The 16,376-nt window shown below is 35.2% G+C and overlaps 2 protein-coding genes across 2 annotated transcripts; both read right to left on the bottom strand.

The window, feature by feature from the left end:
• Positions 1-7,143: 7,143 nt before the first annotated feature.
• LOC113323550 (GDSL esterase/lipase CPRD49-like) lies at positions 7,144-9,678 on the bottom strand. The gene is made up of 7 exons (XM_026571864.1): positions 9,531-9,678; positions 8,452-8,610; positions 8,247-8,324; positions 7,937-8,077; positions 7,746-7,822; positions 7,484-7,621; positions 7,144-7,386 (listed from the first exon to the last, which is right to left on the bottom strand). The coding sequence occupies exons 2-7, from the start codon at positions 8,560-8,562 to the stop codon at positions 7,221-7,223; spliced, it is 711 nt and encodes a 236-aa protein (XP_026427649.1). The 5' UTR covers positions 8,563-8,610; positions 9,531-9,678; the 3' UTR covers positions 7,144-7,220.
• Positions 9,679-9,900: 222 nt separating this feature from the next.
• Positions 9,901-12,550, bottom strand: LOC113323548 (GDSL esterase/lipase CPRD49-like). The gene is made up of 6 exons (XM_026571863.1): positions 12,238-12,550; positions 11,404-11,481; positions 11,095-11,235; positions 10,727-10,803; positions 10,481-10,630; positions 9,901-10,258 (listed from the first exon to the last, which is right to left on the bottom strand). Exons 1-6 carry the CDS (start codon positions 12,346-12,348, stop codon positions 10,045-10,047), a joined length of 771 nt encoding a protein of 256 aa, XP_026427648.1. The 5' UTR covers positions 12,349-12,550; the 3' UTR covers positions 9,901-10,044.
• Positions 12,551-16,376: the final 3,826 nt, after the last annotated feature.

The raw sequence follows: 16,376 nt of genomic DNA, 5'->3' as shown, positions 1-16,376 counted from the left end.
CCTTAATCTATTGCTAGTTTTATACATGTTTTGAGTATTGTTCTTGTTGTGCTTAAACTATATATGAATGTTCTAATCATTGTGTCACGCATATTGCTTTCACCTTGTTTGTTATGCAACCTAGGTAGTTAGAATAACTCTATGTTGTGCTTCAACTCATGCTTAAGAGACCACGCTAATCTGTGATGAGTTGTGCTGTAATAAGACAGCTTATGCTAGAGATTAGTTACCTTAGTTGATATTAGGCATCTACTTAAGATTACTCTGGATAAACAGCAGACTTGCATCTTGACTGGTGTCCATTACAAGGGACAAGAATAATCTTGAGACTGATTTACTTAGCAAAGGTTAGGAGGTGGATTTCCTTTCCATTTAAGTGTTACATCCTGTGTTGTTTGCATATTTACTTCTATTTCCTTTCTGTTTTAATCAATATCTTGTCGTATCGACACAAAAAAACCCCATGTTGTTACCTCTTATTTGAATCAATATAGAAAGACTTAGAACTCAACTTTACACCCCCAAGTCTCTGTGGGATCGACCTGTATTTGCCCTGTCTCCAATAGACATTGTGCACTTGCAGTTAATTGTAGGTATCTTCTAGTCCTACCACCTGTTACCAAGCTACTCGACTCAACAGAGATTCAAACTCCATGAGCCCAACGAAGATTCAACAAAAAAAATTGTAAAAGACTTGAGTTTAAGAAAAAAGTTGCTTTCAAAAGCCTCATCTACCAACTTATATGCTTAACCACTAGAGTCTTTCACTTAGCATCAACTAACATCATGAGATAATTTAGGAGCTTTGGAATCTCTCTTTAATGGTTTTTATGCAATATATATAAAGATGTTACACGGTCCCCTTATTCGGGTACATGCAGGATATATAAGAGATGAACAAGAACACAAGATATACGTGGTTTTGTATGATTACCTACGTCCATGTGATTAAAGGGATGATATTATTATTTGAATCAAGGTTACAATGGCTGTATCTTGCTAGACGACTCTCTATCCTCACTACAAAGCTCTAAATGTTCTCTCCTCTCTCACTGAACTGCTTGGTCCTGAACTCTTAATAGAGCTCTCTATTTATAATCACACATGATGATACATCCAAGTTACAGTGTGAGTCTTGGTATATCTTCCTTGATGTTCGTCTTTGGTGATGAGCGATATTCCTCCCGAGATCTTAAGCCGAGCTTTAGTTATGTTGTCTCCCAATGTTATTCCACCCGATATAGGTTGTCTTAGCTAAATGTGATCGATATTTCCCTCCATCCTAGACCGATATCATTAACCCCGAGTCTAACTTTGACCAGGTTCATCTTATCCTCTCAACTGCCTTGTCAGAGCATTTATTATTCTGGTACTCGATATACGTCTCTTCCATCACTTTCGAGTTTTACCTTTACACGTATTGGCTTCACGGGATCCTTTGAAGTCTCTTTTCTTGCGCCGAGCTTGGATAGAACGATTCGATGTTTCACGCTTCACATGTTATTACTGCAATATCTCCTAGGATCTGGATCTGCAACATCAGATCCAGTTGAATAATCCACCTGGATCTGTTGATTATTCACACCTACACCCTCCTTGCTTCTCAAGCTTCTATTTCCTTCTTATGCTATTGTTTCTTTCATAAGAATATGAGAATGTTATTGCAAAATGAAGATAGTCTCTCAATGATGTAAAGAGGTTGTTGAGTAGAAAATATGGTATAAATGCTTGTCGATATTTTGTTGATGATTTTTCGATGATTTTTCTTCCTCTTCTTCTTTGTATTTATAGCCTTTTAGTTTGACTTTGGTGGGGGACAAACCAAAATGGAAGTAAAGTTAAGATTTTAGGTGAGATTTTGGTATAAATTTGAATTTGAAATAGAGGAGGCACCAAAGGAGTAATGGGTGTGTAGCGGAAGAGTTGGGAAAAAAATTTTATTTTTTTCTTTTTATTTCCCTTCTCATTTTGACTGCGGATGTGGTTGAGAGAATTTTTAGGTGAGAAAGGAGAAAGACTTTTTTTCTTTTCCTTCTGAAAAGGTATTTGCCCCTTCTGTTTTGGTTGATTTAAAATCAAAAGGTGAGAGAAAATATAATGTTTCAATTTTTCTCCTTGGGTAGTGTGTTGGTAAGTGATATGAAATGGGTGTTAGTTGTTAATGAATAGTGTTTCTTGTTTTTTACCTTTTCACTATCCTACCGACACTGTAATTTTACAGTCATATTTTGTATTCGGTCCCGAAGCTAAAAATAATGTTTTTACGGAGGGTGCTAAATTGGGGTGTCAACCCCTTATCTCAGTGTTATCTCTTATATTTGATGTGTATAGTTATTCCAGCCATGCCCATAGTTAATGGGTTGTCTTACCTTTAGGGGTAGTCATTTCAAGCATCAGTGTGTAGTCATATAAAGAGTGTATCTAAGATTTTCACTGTCCCTTATTCAGATTATTTTTAAAATTCTAATTAAGTGTGTAGGCATATCAATTCAGTCCTAAACGCTTGTTCTTTTTTTATTTAATAATGGTTTGGATTTTTCGTTATAGAACGAATACTTGGTCTCTCAATTTATGCAAACCAACATAGTTTTTTGTCTTCTGATAATAATATTTTATTTTTATGCTAATAATGACATATTATGAGAATACCCCTTATCATTGTTTTTCTGTTTCTTCTTCTTCTCCTAATAATAATAATAGTTTCTAATCATCAGATGAAAATTCAGTAGCATAGACAAAATAACCTAGCCATCAGTTTGGGACCCCTTATTATAAATGTAGACTGACCTCAAACTCGTATTAAAATACTAGGATATCATGAGGCGGAAGCTGAACTTCTTTGAAGAGATTACTTTGCCCCAAACCGACTTTTCCATCCAATGTATTCCGTAGAAGATTCAAAATGCAGCGAGAATTATTTAACCGAATAGTGGTAGGTGTTGTGCCTGTAAATCCTTATTTTGTTCAAAAACCTGATGCTTATGAGGTACATGGATTAAACCCTCATCATAAAGTAACAACAAAAGTATGATTGTTAGCTTATGGATGTGCAACATATGCAGCAGATGAGTACTTACGCATTTGGGAAACCACTATTTTGGAAGCTACTCGTAGGTTCTATAAGACGATTGTCCAATTGTATGGGGACGCATATTTGCGTGAACCAACTGCCGGTGATGTTGAACTGTTACTTATACAAAACAAAGACAGGAGATTTCCAGGGATGATGGGTAGTCTAGATTGCATGCATTGGAAATGGACGGCGTATAAAGGAACCAAAAATAGTGTATTGGAGGCAGTGGTGTCATATGATCTCTGGGATGCATTTTTTGGTATGCCCGGCTCAAACAATGATACTGATGTGATGAACCGCTCATTTTTTTTTCCGAATTCTTATCAACGGGAAAACACCACTAATGAACTTTGTGGTAAACAAACATTCATATGATATGGGATATCATCTCGGTGATGGCATATACCCATAAATTGCTACTATTGTGATGTCCATAACATATCCCAATTTTAAAAAAAAAGAAAATTTTCATGGATGCAACAGGGTGCACGAAATTATGTAGAGCGAGGATTTGGTGTATTGCAACAACAATTTGCAATCATCAAGCAACCTGCAAGAATGTGGAATCCAAATGTGCTTGCACATATCATGAGAACCTGTATTATTTTACATAATATGATAGTAAAGTATGAGCATCTACCCGGCAATTGGCCACATGTATATGAACAACGCATCAACCCAGGACAGAATAATTATCGAGAGACCATAGTGAGGAACTTTCTCAAATGAGTGCTGGGCAACGCGGTCGCGCAATGCGCAACAACTAAATGCATTTTCGCTTGTGTGATGACTTGATCAAACACTTATAGTAAGAATATGGAGAAAATTAAGAAGTTGGACTCCAGGATTATAGGTTTTATGGGTATAACTATTGTAAACCCTTCCGAGATACAACGCGGACGTTAAGGCCACCTATCAGTTTAAAGGCTTGTTGCATATGCTACGTGCAGCCGCGATGCATGTGAAAATATGTTATGATTAATTTGATATTTTTTTATGCTCATAAAATTTAATTATATGAACCACTATTATATATCGTTATTAGTTTTAAAATTAAGACTCCAGATGTATTATAATAGATTTGTATGAATCTCTGACCACGTGAAATTTGCATAGCCAGTTTTCCATTTTGTATTCTGAAATCATAGGGTGCTGGTACAGTTATTGGTTTTAAAATTCAGATTTCGGATGTGTTACAATATATTTATTAAAACTTGTCCTTGTCATTTTTTTCTTGTCCAACAAATAATGCATACATAGTTTCCTGTCATTTTCTTCTTGTCCTAAAATGGATAATATATTATTATCCCAACAGACTATAATCAATTCCTGTCCTTTCATTTTTTTTATTCTTATCCTATAAAACTATTTAAACCTTCCAACTTTTATTTTCTAACCACAACAAACTAAAATGACTGATTCACCAAGAAAATATGAAACGATTCACTAAAGAAGAATATTTTGGTCTTGTGTAGGCATGGATCCATGTTACAACTGATCCAGTTTATTCAGGGCAACCCTGAAACCGGTTTTGATCCAATATTTTGAAAATTTTGATACGATAACCTGTAATGAAAATGCTAAAACTAAAAGAAATGTTAAAAATAGGTGCAATTGCATCAACATGGAGGTGTAAAATTTTATTGCATTTCATGATGATGTTAACATACACAATCCTGGTATGGCGTATGAAGAATGCGTTAATATTTGTTCAAATCAGATGATTATAACTATATTTAAGATAAACATATGTAACTTATTTTTCTTTAAATTTTCAGAAAATTATAGCTTTGTTAGAATATTACCAAGAGACAAGCCAGGAATTTCAACATGAAAAATGCTATGAACTTTTCAAATCAAGTCTTGGGTACTACAATCCTAACGAATGATTATTATTACATTTGAATGTAATATCTTCTGTTTAAGTAGTCTTCGTCAGATGTAAATCAAGTTTTGGGCACCACAATCTTGACGAATGATTTTATCTAAATGTATTATCTTCGTTTTATCTACTCTTCCTCATATTTTAATTAAGAAATGGTAAGTTGTTTCAAAAGTGTTAAAGTTAACTCAATTCAATGGAAATAAAACTAAAATCCAAAAAGTACAAAGGAGAACTGTTAATGATAATAATAAATATTAAAACACAATTAAGCCACTAAAATTATTAATCACTTATTAATCATAATAGTTAAGGTTTCAACTAATCCGCCTACGCGTTAAGCTTGGTTTCATCTATTCGCACTATGATCGCCTTTCAAAGTTCGATGTACTCTTTTGGTACATCATCCAATCCAGAGACATCCATCATCATAACATGAAATTTTTCGTCTGCTATTTCCTTTGCATCGAGTTTATCTTGCCTTGCTTGTTTCGCTGCAAACTCGGCTTCTCTTTGTGCCATCTTGAATTTCAATTGTTCTTGGTAATGCGAATTAAAATTTTGTTGTGTGGATTTTTTCTCTCCTTTGTTTTCTTGTGTCATTTCGCTGCTTGTTTTCCAATCTTACGGAGATATGTGTTTTTTATGTCTCCTATACCAGTATCGTTACCGAATTCACCTTGAGTTGTCCGTTGCTATCCTTCCTTGTCTTCCCGTCATTTTCAGAATCTTCCACAACGTGCATCGTATCGGACACAAATTTCGAACGCCGTGATATTTTATATAATCTCATATAATTTTGTAGCACTCTTCGTGCTTAACTTTTTTTTCCCATCATTGCATTCTTTGAACCGCTTCCTTACTTCTTCAAGTTGTTATTGTTTTTAAATATAGTTTAGTGCATGTACATGTAAATAATTAATAATAAGGATTCAAAAAAATAAAGATTGCTTACCTTCTTTTCAGGATCCCATCTAGTATGATGTTCACCTTCCACTTCCCCCTTTTTTGCAGAAGAAAACGTCATATCTTCACTTATTCCCTACAATCTTTTTTGAATGGAGGTCCAAGGGCTCTTCAGTTTTATAGGTAGGGCTTCTTTCATCTTAGCTTTGGTGCGACTCCACAATACATGTTCTGATTGATCGGTTCAACAGCATAATCTTGAGATATTGATAAATAAATTTTACACATCGTTATATCTTTAATTGTTGAAAAATTTGGGCATCATGGTACTGATACCATAACTGTAAACCCTAAACGATTTGAAATACGAACCATATGAAAATAATACTGAAATTATTCTGATACAACTGAAATGAATTAGCAGTTGTCATGAAATGCTCCATGAATTCATATATATAGTAGGTATATCAGAGATATCCGTTGCAATAAAATCAAGTGCTCGAAATTTTCGACGTTCGAAGATATCAAAACTGTCAAAATTTTAATCAACCGTCGAAAAATACAAATGTTGCCCTTATTACAGCAGACAGACTTATAACATTCATCCCATCAGTCAAACACTTATAACGCAGGTTATCAGACGGATGATTACTGCTCGTCTGGTAGGACGGACATTATACTTGCGCCCCACGCCGACACACATTTAAACACTACTTGGTAACATGCGGAAACATTTGCCTGAATCAGCTGAACCTCGTATTCTTCATATACGAAAATCGGGTATAAAAAAATTTAAAATCTAAAAAACAAAATAAATTTTGAAACACAAAATTGGTGAATTAACCCAATAATGATAATTTCTGAGTGAAAAAAGACATGTAAAATTTGATATTGTTTAAATGGACGAGAATGTAAAAATAGCCAGGATGTAAATAGTTTCATCCTACCCATTTTCAAATATCTTTTCTTATTTTTAATTTACATCAGGATGCATCTAATCTCATCCTCGCTCTTTTTTAAGTTTAAGTCAGGATGAATCCAGTTTTATTCTTGCTATTTTTTTGGTGTCCATTTCACCCATACTAATTTTTACTTGTCCATTAGAACCATGTTTTAAAAACATTTGGACAAATGACCCAATTTCCGAAATTGAAAAGCAAAGTAAAAAAAGTAAGTAAACAATCTAAGCAATTTACCTAGCTCTAGGACAACCCTTATCACCATTCCTAGAATGCGGATTGTAGAACACAAAAGTTGTGTATGCCCCGAAACACGGTTCTAAGAATAAGATGCCCATTGATCGTGGGACTAGAGAATATATTTGCGGAACAAGAAAGGTCCATTTACAGAGGTTTATAGTTAATGTTTCAATCGAGGAGATACGACATAATTTGTCGAGTACTCTCCAAATTCAGCTGTCAAGGATTTCGGGTGTAGTGACGGCTTCCAGATGGCTTCCTTTAGCACCTTCAGTATCTCCTCCACAACCACCTTGCTGCCTTTGGAAGATAAATGAACTCCATCCCTGACAATGTCCACAAAGTATTCATAAAGAATTCAAATCTACTGCAAAAACAAACACAATTAAGGAACTTGTGCATAAACGATAGAACAAATCTTACGTGAAGCTAGTGTTCTTCCAATCATCCATCTTTTGAATTGCAGTCCACAAATCAACAAAATTCAAACCCATCTCCTTGCATAGACTTTTACAAGCTTCTGAATATATCTGACAATTCTCATTTGTTCGTACTTGTTCACTAAGTAGATAATTGGTGTCAGTAAGAAAGATAGTTTGAATACAAAACGTATTTAAGAAGGCCAAAAAAATATGAAGATATTTAACATGAAAATTATAAGTAATAAGAATAGATACGATAGTACCTCTTTGATTCACGGTATTTTACATCATTCATCGGCGGAGGACTAAGGTATATAATGCGAGTTTCTTCTGACAGGCTCTGATAGCATAAATATTTTAGTTAGAATCCGGTTGCATTATGCATAATCATGTGAAAGAGTTTATTAGTTTGGCATCATTCGTATGACATTACACTTCAAACAAAGTTAGGTACCTTAAGATGAATAGCAATCTTTCGCATGTTTTCAATGTATTCTAATAGTGGGACATGAGGGCCAAAGCGAGTTGGATGAGGCGCAACAGAATCATTGCCCCCAAAGTACACTATAACCAAAGAAGGTTGCACAGCTGCATCCTTAGAAAAACAATAACATGGACTAAGTCAATCGGCCGTCAAACCCCGCTTATTGCTACAAACGGGTTTTTAGAAAGAAAAAAAATGGACATTAAATAAATGGGTTCAGGAAAAATCTTTAGTTTAAGAATTTTGATCCTTCAAAAACCAAAGAAACCTCATGCCATACCTTGGGGAAAACTTGATTAACTACTTCAAGAGCAAGTCTTGAGTTCCAACCGTTATACCCACGCAAGAATGTATCTGCCTGAACAATTTCATCCAATAATAGAGCCGAGTCAGTGTTGTTAGCTGCTCTAGCGATCAACTCATATAAAAAAAATTGGGTATACAGATCTAAAGGGTTCAATAACCTATATTAAGATGAAGTGTACCTTGCCCGAGTAGATGTCCGCAAGAACAGCACCCCATCCACCATTTCTGTAACTTAATTGAACAATTGACGATCCAAAGAGCACAAACTGAGGTCTTTGTGGTCCTACCATTTCTATCTCTCTTAGTTTCTATCACTAGTGTTTTTCTATTCCTAAGTTCTGCAGAAAAAGAAGAGGAGCAACGGAAGTTATAAACAAAGGGAGTTGTTGCAGTCTGGCACTTGGTTTATTTCAGTACCACTAGCTGCAACCACGTAATTCGGAAAATAACTCAATTTCACTATGTTCACTTGTTTCAGACCAATAAACATTCAGACCTACAAGTCAAACTTTGAGAGGATTCAAATAAATTCACAAAATGTTGCAATCACAAACAAATTCAATATTCAGCATGGGTCAGTCTATGTCACCACTGATAACCAAACCTTGGCTGCATAAATATCCACCAAACAGCAGGGACATCTGGGAATGCACTATGGCTGTCTAAGGAAGAATATTGGAAGACTCCATAATAACAAACAAATAGAAAAAAGATATCATCTACTCAGTTGGGGAAACTACTTCCTATAAGAACATAAACCATTCAGGAAATGTAACCAATCCAGAGCAGTGCTAGTAAATTAGGAATACATCAATCAATAACGAAATATGCACTATTTTTAACGCGAAATCAGTGACAAATGCAGTGGCATAATCGAATTAAACTTAGAAGAAATACCCATTACTTTCTTGTACTGTTCGCTGAAATTTAACCTCTAATTGTAGCGAGTTGGCATACTACACTCTAATTATCCATCTATTGAAATTCAACTGTGATTTCTCCAATTTCACCTATGCCTTGCTTACTTACATCTATGCCTTTTATGGATCCTTAAGTATATTCAGAAATGCCCTGGCAACTGTCAAAGTCTGATATACCTCAAATTCACTCAAATTCGTCAAGACCCATTAAAACCAAATAAAGCTGTTTGACATTTACACAAACAATTAAAGTTCATAAACTTAACTGTCTCAAGAAAAGTTCAAAATTAAGAGAGGAATTGAACACATCAAACTGAAGGGGTGCAGCAGTTTCTTACCAGTTTAGCATCTTGTGAATGGAATTCATCAAAATTAGTCTTGGAATCTGTTCATAGACCAAAATTTTAATAGAAGTTTAAATTTGAAGTTGAACAAATGAAATATTCTGAGACTAATTTTGATAAAGGGTAATCTAATAATCTTCATGTGAAGCACCTACCTTTTATTGTTTTCAAATTCACTGGAGTAAAAGCTAGATAGAAACTTAATTTTACATTACATTAAGGCTAATTTAGTCATTTCAGCTCTTTTTGGTGTGAACTGACTCTCTTTATTGAGTTTTGATACTTCAACTGAGATGCTGCTGCAGTGGACATGAATATATGTGGGAAGGATGAGATCAATGTGATGTGTAGGTTGAATTTTTCTGAACTCGAGCTATTAAAATCAGTGATCATTCATTTTCAATCGTTTAATACAGTAAAAAACTTTCATAGTTAAACGAATAATACTTTTGAGTTATTGAAGTAGTAAGGAAATAAAGGGTTGGATCTGTGACATTTTGTCTAGAACCTAATCCCATTGGATATCCCTGTGAAAGTTCCATTCAGAAATGTTAATAGTCGTCTTTCCGTCCGAGGCAATAAGATCACAATCTGAGTCTTCTGCAAATTCAGTCGGCAGTGACTTCCAATGTAGCGAAGGTTCCCACTCGGCTTCCTTTAGGACCTTTAGTATCTCGCCAACAACTATCTTGCTTCCTTCTGCAGAAAAATGAACTCCATCCCTAACAAACAAAAGCGGAGCCATATCAACACAAATTATCCCATTAGAGAATATAATAGAGCCATATCACTATGATAGGGACCTTTAGGCATCCCTATCAGGAAAGTAGAGAATATAATAGAGCTCTGGGTGAACACCTTAACCAATTTAATATGTAGAGTGTAAGTCTGAACAGTACAACAACTTCTAGAAACACGTTTGTTATTGTGAATGAGATACTTACGTGTAGCAAGTACTCAACCAATCATCCCTTTTCTGAATTGCAGTCCACAGATCAACGACTTTTATTTCCATCTCCTTGCACATTTCTATACAAGCTTCAGAATATAGCCGACAGGTTTCATTTGTCCGAACTAGTTTACTGAATATCGTACTGGTCCCAAGAAAAGAATATGGGTTAGACTTGCGATTCTTAAGAGGAAAAAATAAGAAGGATGAAATATATAAAACCTTTAAACAATAATCTCACCTTGACGATTCCTGGAGCATTTTTTCATTCAAAGGAGGACAACTTAGAAAGATAATGCGTATGTTCTCTGAAAGGCTCTGAATACCAATTTTTTAATGTTAGAATATGTACAAAAATATCATAATCAGTTAGGAGGATATCTAACGAACTCGGCAAGTACTGAACAAAGAAAAATTCAATAGATTGTTCCAAAATTTTAAGTGGTATGCAAATGGATAATGTAGAGTTTTGATGCCCTCACTAGAAACAAAAGAAAACAAGCGGCAAAAAAGGAAAACCAAGAACATGAAGTACATATACATTCTATCAGACAAATTAAAATTCGAGAAGCACGTCAGGTAATTTTGGAAGTGAAGCTGATTACACACCTTAAGATGGACAGCAATCTTCCGCATGTTCTCAATGTATTCTTCTAGGGGCACATGAGGACCTAATCCCGATGGATGAGGCCCCATCGAATCATTACCACCGAAGTAACAAATAACCAAAGAAGGTTGCACAGCTGCATCCTAAACAAGAACCGCAACAAGAGAAAATTGGAGTCTGGTTTGCAACTTCAAGTTCAGTGTTGGAGACATCCAAAACATTATATCCCCAGAGGGCACTAAAGAACCATGACTAAAGAATGCGTGTTCAAATACTCCGTTTTAAATACACAACTAGCAAACATGTGATACCTTTGGAAAAACTCGGTCGATGACTTGTATAGCCCGTCTTGAATTCCAACCACTATATCCACGCAATACTATATCTGCCTGTACAAACAAACACCAAGCAAAACTGAGTTCCTCTACCAGTCGATTGAAACTAGCATAAAAATATATGAAGTTTCATAATGTTACTACATTAGTCTCATATTCTATAAGCTGTAATCATAGTGAAAACTTTTGTAGTAGTGGTCCAACACTTTAGGTTGTAAATGAGGACACTCCCCAATCATTTCCATAAAAAGCTTAGAAAGAATTACACAAAATTGACAATGGGTTATGAGTAACTCCAATGGATAGAGTTTCCCAACCCCGGCCTCCTATAAACCAATACTGTCAACCACAAGTGAGCAAAGTCTTTGATCTTCACTAATGAATGACTATAAATGGCCATGCAAAAAAAAAGAAAGAAAGAGAAAACCCCTCTAAGACTAAAACTCCAATGCTGCAAAGAGGAAAGGCACTGAATTTGTGATATAATTTGCCTAATAGATTCAATTCTGCGAGGCATACGTCCGAATTGGGACTGCATTGTATCCACAGGATAGGGTCAATTGCTAAATTTTTTGGCACAAGAAAAATTATAGATTTTGCAGCACAAACGGCAGCTACAATTTTGATCTAAACTAGTAAATGTGTGCATACAGAGACTACAAACATCAGCTTACGGCAAGGATCAAACAAAGGTTTCACAACAAAGCATAATCAAACAAATATAGATCAAATCAAACCAGTAAAATCATAGTAAAAAACAGAAAGAAAAAACATGAGAAATGAAGAGGAAAGATAGATAGATAGATATACTTTACGAGCATAGACGTCGGCAAGAATAGCACCCCATCCACCATTGCTGAAACTGAACTGAACGATTGAAGATCCAAAAAGAACGATTTGTGGTCTCTGGGGTCCTACCATCTTGTCCTTCTCAATAGTCTTAGGTTTTATGTAATGGAGTTTACAGAGATATAAAGACGAGGAGGATGGGTAAGGAAGATGAAGAAGAAGAGTAGAGGAGACGAGCCGAACAATAAAAAAAGTTGTTGGAAGTTAGAAACTGAACCAAAATGTACAGTGGTGGAACATGTTTTTAGGTAAAATGAAATTCTAGACGCTTACGATTCCGATCCGATTCCGATCCCATTTCACGTGCAAATATATTATTTAGTTTTGGAATTTATGTCGTAGAGTGGAGGTGGACTTCCAATTCTATTCTCACTCTCTTGGGGCAGGTGATACGTATTTAATATTATTATTATTATCTTTACTGTTAGTATTTATGACCACCACGATATCTAACTTGTCCTTGACTCCTTAAATTTCATTTGACATTTTCACTTTTGTACTAACACATGATCGGACTAGGACTGTACCCAAAAGGAGAAAAAGAACAGAGAACAGGTAAACAAACATTCGGGTCCGGTGGACAGTGCCGGATACAGGCACCTAACAGTGACTCCGTAGGCAGTACCACTATTATGGAGGTACTATTGGGACATTTCACATAGCCAATATGGATGGGTTATGTCGGCTGTTACCAATTATGTTTAGTAATTGTCACCGGGAATGCACGATTTGGGCTCAGAAAAAACATATGGAGGTAGGGATACAAACATTTAATGTGGGTAGGGTATGGGAATCCTGAAGTTTTTACTTAAGACCCGGTCATATGGAGCTTCCCAGCTTCAAAAACGGGTCGTCTATATCCACTCTTTCCTCTCCCATTTTCCAGTGGGTGGGAATTTTAACTGGAAATTTTTTGAGACGGATAATGATTAGCCGTTCTCATAGAGGTGAAAACAGACACCCGTTAACCGTTTTATAAGAAAAAATTCAGATAATGGTTCCTATGGAATGGCTACTCATTGATTAACCATTTTGAAGTTTCTGAGAACGGTTAGTCACTTTCTATTCCTTGATCTTTTTTCGTTTATACTCTGTCGACACTCATTTTCAATTTTGGTTTTCCATAATCAAAGATTGTTGACAATCTTTTTGCACCGGACCGGTAGACAATTCCGAGATCATATACGATTTTTTTTCGTAGTGTTGGATGAACGTTTTTAGGGTGCTTTGTGCTGACCAAATTTTAGAATGGCAATCTACCTATCGGGGTGTAGCGTACACATTGAGTCGATAAGTCGTATTTAGATCAGTAATTGAAAATATAAGCCACAAATAGGCGTAAATGAGATTATTTTATTCAGATACAACACAATGTAGTACAGTTAACAATTGCTGAAAATTAAACTTAACTCAATGTCGGAGGCAACGTGACTGCACTTAGCCCGTGCAGAAATCCTTTAAACCTTTAGGTATCCCTAACCACTGAGTGTAGTACTCGGGAGGGTTTGCCAGAGGTCTACCTACAAAACATGTACTGATGTAGCAGCGTTAGTAATCTTCATCACCATCTTCACCAGAATCACGGAATGCCACGTCGGGATCATGCGACTGGGGTAACCTTTGCTTCAAGAGTAAATAACATTTGTATAATTTGAATTTCTTACCGGTTGCGGTTTCGAATATACTTTGCGAGTCCATTTTCTATAATACACAACCGAATATTAATTGGTGTTTTATTAAAATATTGTTTTCACGTAGTTTTAATTAAAATGTAAAGCACTTACACATTGATTCGTAGTCCAACCAGATGGGAGGTTTATGAAAAGTGGAACCACAAAGCTTAGGTAGACCTTAACCTTTTTCTTAATATTTGTAACCATGTGTTGTAAAAATCGGCTTGTTTTCTGATTGGGGTTTCCATTCCTAACTGTCAAATGTTGAACCACAACCTCCCATAAATTGACCCCTGAAATAATGTTATTTGTTACCCCTTCGATACAAAGACATTAATCCAAGACTGATGATAGTTGCATCTTCATCAGGAGTGAATTTGGCGACCATGACTTCTAAAATAATAAACGAAGATGTAGAAAATAAAGGAGAAGATATATTCAGTAAAGACGATGTTAATAATTTGGTTGTGTTGTTTTGGTAGAGAACAACACTCATTTATACTAAAATTAGGGTTATATGGCTCATTGAAATTACAAATCACTTTATTGATTTTTATCGTCTCTTCGAGTCACTTTTGTTACTGACAGTTGTTGTCGGGCGAGTTTTCTTATCACTATATGTTTTTGGTTTTGTCATATCACTCATTAACTTTTTGCAGTATGGGTGATTTTGTAGTTGAGTTTATGTATCGATGTATTTGTTTCATTTCGTCATATCACCTCACATCCTTTTTTATTATGTATATATGTTCCCGACTTTTATTGTCATTCATTTAAGTGTATTATTACGAGTTTGCAAATCAGGGTTTGGGTGATATGTTTCAGATTATTTTAATATTCGATTTGTCATATTGTATTTGGACGACTACTAATACATATTCCCGTCCTTTTATGTGGAATTATTTTGCATCCATTTTTTTTACGACTCTTCAAATCAACGTCTCATTTTGGTCAATTTTGATATTGATGTGTTTCATGTAGTCTAAATTATATTATTCTTTAATTTGTTTTGTTGTTATTTTTTTGGCATGCACTCCTAATGGTAAGACGTTATACATTTCTATTTGATCCCCTTAAATGGATCTCATTGAGCGTATTGTCATTCCCTAGCCAGTAAGATGAACCAATAAGTTTGTAAGATATTCGTGATGTGGTTTAGTAATGAAGAAGATGTCGATGTTGTGGAAGCATGGATTTTAGTAACAAACCGAGCTACGATCCCAAAAGAAGAATTCAATCAACTGAGTTTTGAACCGTATTTTTCAAGGTTTCAAAGATCTTACCGGAAATGTTATTGGAAGATCAAAAAACTCAGTAAAAAATAGATTCAACCTGATCGATACTGAAATCCAAACATTTGTTACAATTCTTTTTGATGTAAACTTAAAGCATGCATCACTGTCATACGAAGGTCGAGTAAGTATATTTTAATTACCATCAAAAAGATGATTATACAAATAGTCTCAGGTTTTAGTTTCAGTTCTTATGTTAATGTTTTCTTTTTTTTTCTTCTAGAAAACGAAAGATCGAATCAAATATTGCGAAGACACACCTTTTAAATTTGATGCATTGTATAAGCAATTAAAAGACGTTGTACCGGGCTATGATCTTGAATAAATATTCAAGTGTCAACATCTTTTTAAACAGGCAAAAGAGTTATATTAAAACATCAAAAGCATACATTGGATTAAACTAAAAAAATAATAATACATTAAACTGAACCAAAGCAGAAATTAAAAACACAACTAATTGGCAAATTGAAAAAACAACTAATTAACTAATTACGAGGAACATATCCCGAACGAGCACATACTTCCTCATGCATCTTAGTTACTGCATCTTTTTCCAATCAAGAAGCGTTTGGACATCTACTAATAACATTTCCATATCTTTGTGCCTAGTGGCTATTTATTCGCTGTGGGATGTCTTCTCTCTTGCCAAGGTTTGCCTTTCCCCCCGTTCCACTAACTGACTTATCATCTCAGTTTTAGCTAACTTATTTTCATGTTTGACTTCATCCTTTTTCTCAAAATAATTAATCATGTTGGTCCATCCTCATTCTGCAATTTAACCATTGAATTTTCCATCTTAGCTTTATCTCTACTAAGTCCCCTTGTTTTATCTTTGGCAGAAAACTGTGTTGGTGTTTTTGTTTGTGTATATGTACCTGTACATGTACCATCACCATCTTCAGTTTCTGAGAGAACCATAAAACTCGGATTTTGGTTAGACTGACGTGGTTGTCCATGATGTTTCCTTAAATTCTCCGGATCACAACCTTCCACATGCTCTCTCAATACTGCAAAAACCGTGTCATGTTTCCAAGGTTTTTCCCTCCTCCCTTCAACGATTTTTACTTTTGATTCTATGTACTGCAACCATATTTTTGGAAAGTGTTAATGCCATAAACACATGACTTAATACAAC

This window comes from Papaver somniferum, chromosome 11, assembly GCF_003573695.1.
Source record: "Papaver somniferum cultivar HN1 chromosome 11, ASM357369v1, whole genome shotgun sequence".
Taxonomy (NCBI): domain Eukaryota; kingdom Viridiplantae; phylum Streptophyta; class Magnoliopsida; order Ranunculales; family Papaveraceae; genus Papaver; species Papaver somniferum.
The sequence above is the reverse complement of the archived record's forward strand: the minus strand, read 5'-3'. Positions and strand labels throughout refer to the sequence as shown.

Coding starts and splice junctions, on each gene's coding strand:
- LOC113323548 (XM_026571863.1), bottom strand. CDS start 12,348: ATGGTAGGACCCCAGAGACCACAAATCGTTCTTTTTGGATCTTCAATC. Junction 10,631..10,726: donor ATGCTCCAGGAATCGTCAAG/GTGAGATTATTG, acceptor TCTTGGGACCAG/TACGATATTCAGTAAACTAG. Junction 10,259..10,480: donor TGGTTGAGTACTTGCTACAC/GTAAGTATCTCA, acceptor TTTGTTTGTTAG/GGATGGAGTTCATTTTTCTG.
- LOC113323550 (XM_026571864.1), bottom strand. CDS start 8,562: ATGGTAGGACCACAAAGACCTCAGTTTGTGCTCTTTGGATCGTCAATT. Junction 8,078..8,246: donor TTAATCAAGTTTTCCCCAAG/GTATGGCATGAG, acceptor TGTTTTTCTAAG/GATGCAGCTGTGCAACCTTC. Junction 7,387..7,483: donor TGGAAGAACACTAGCTTCAC/GTAAGATTTGTT, acceptor GGACATTGTCAG/GGATGGAGTTCATTTATCTT.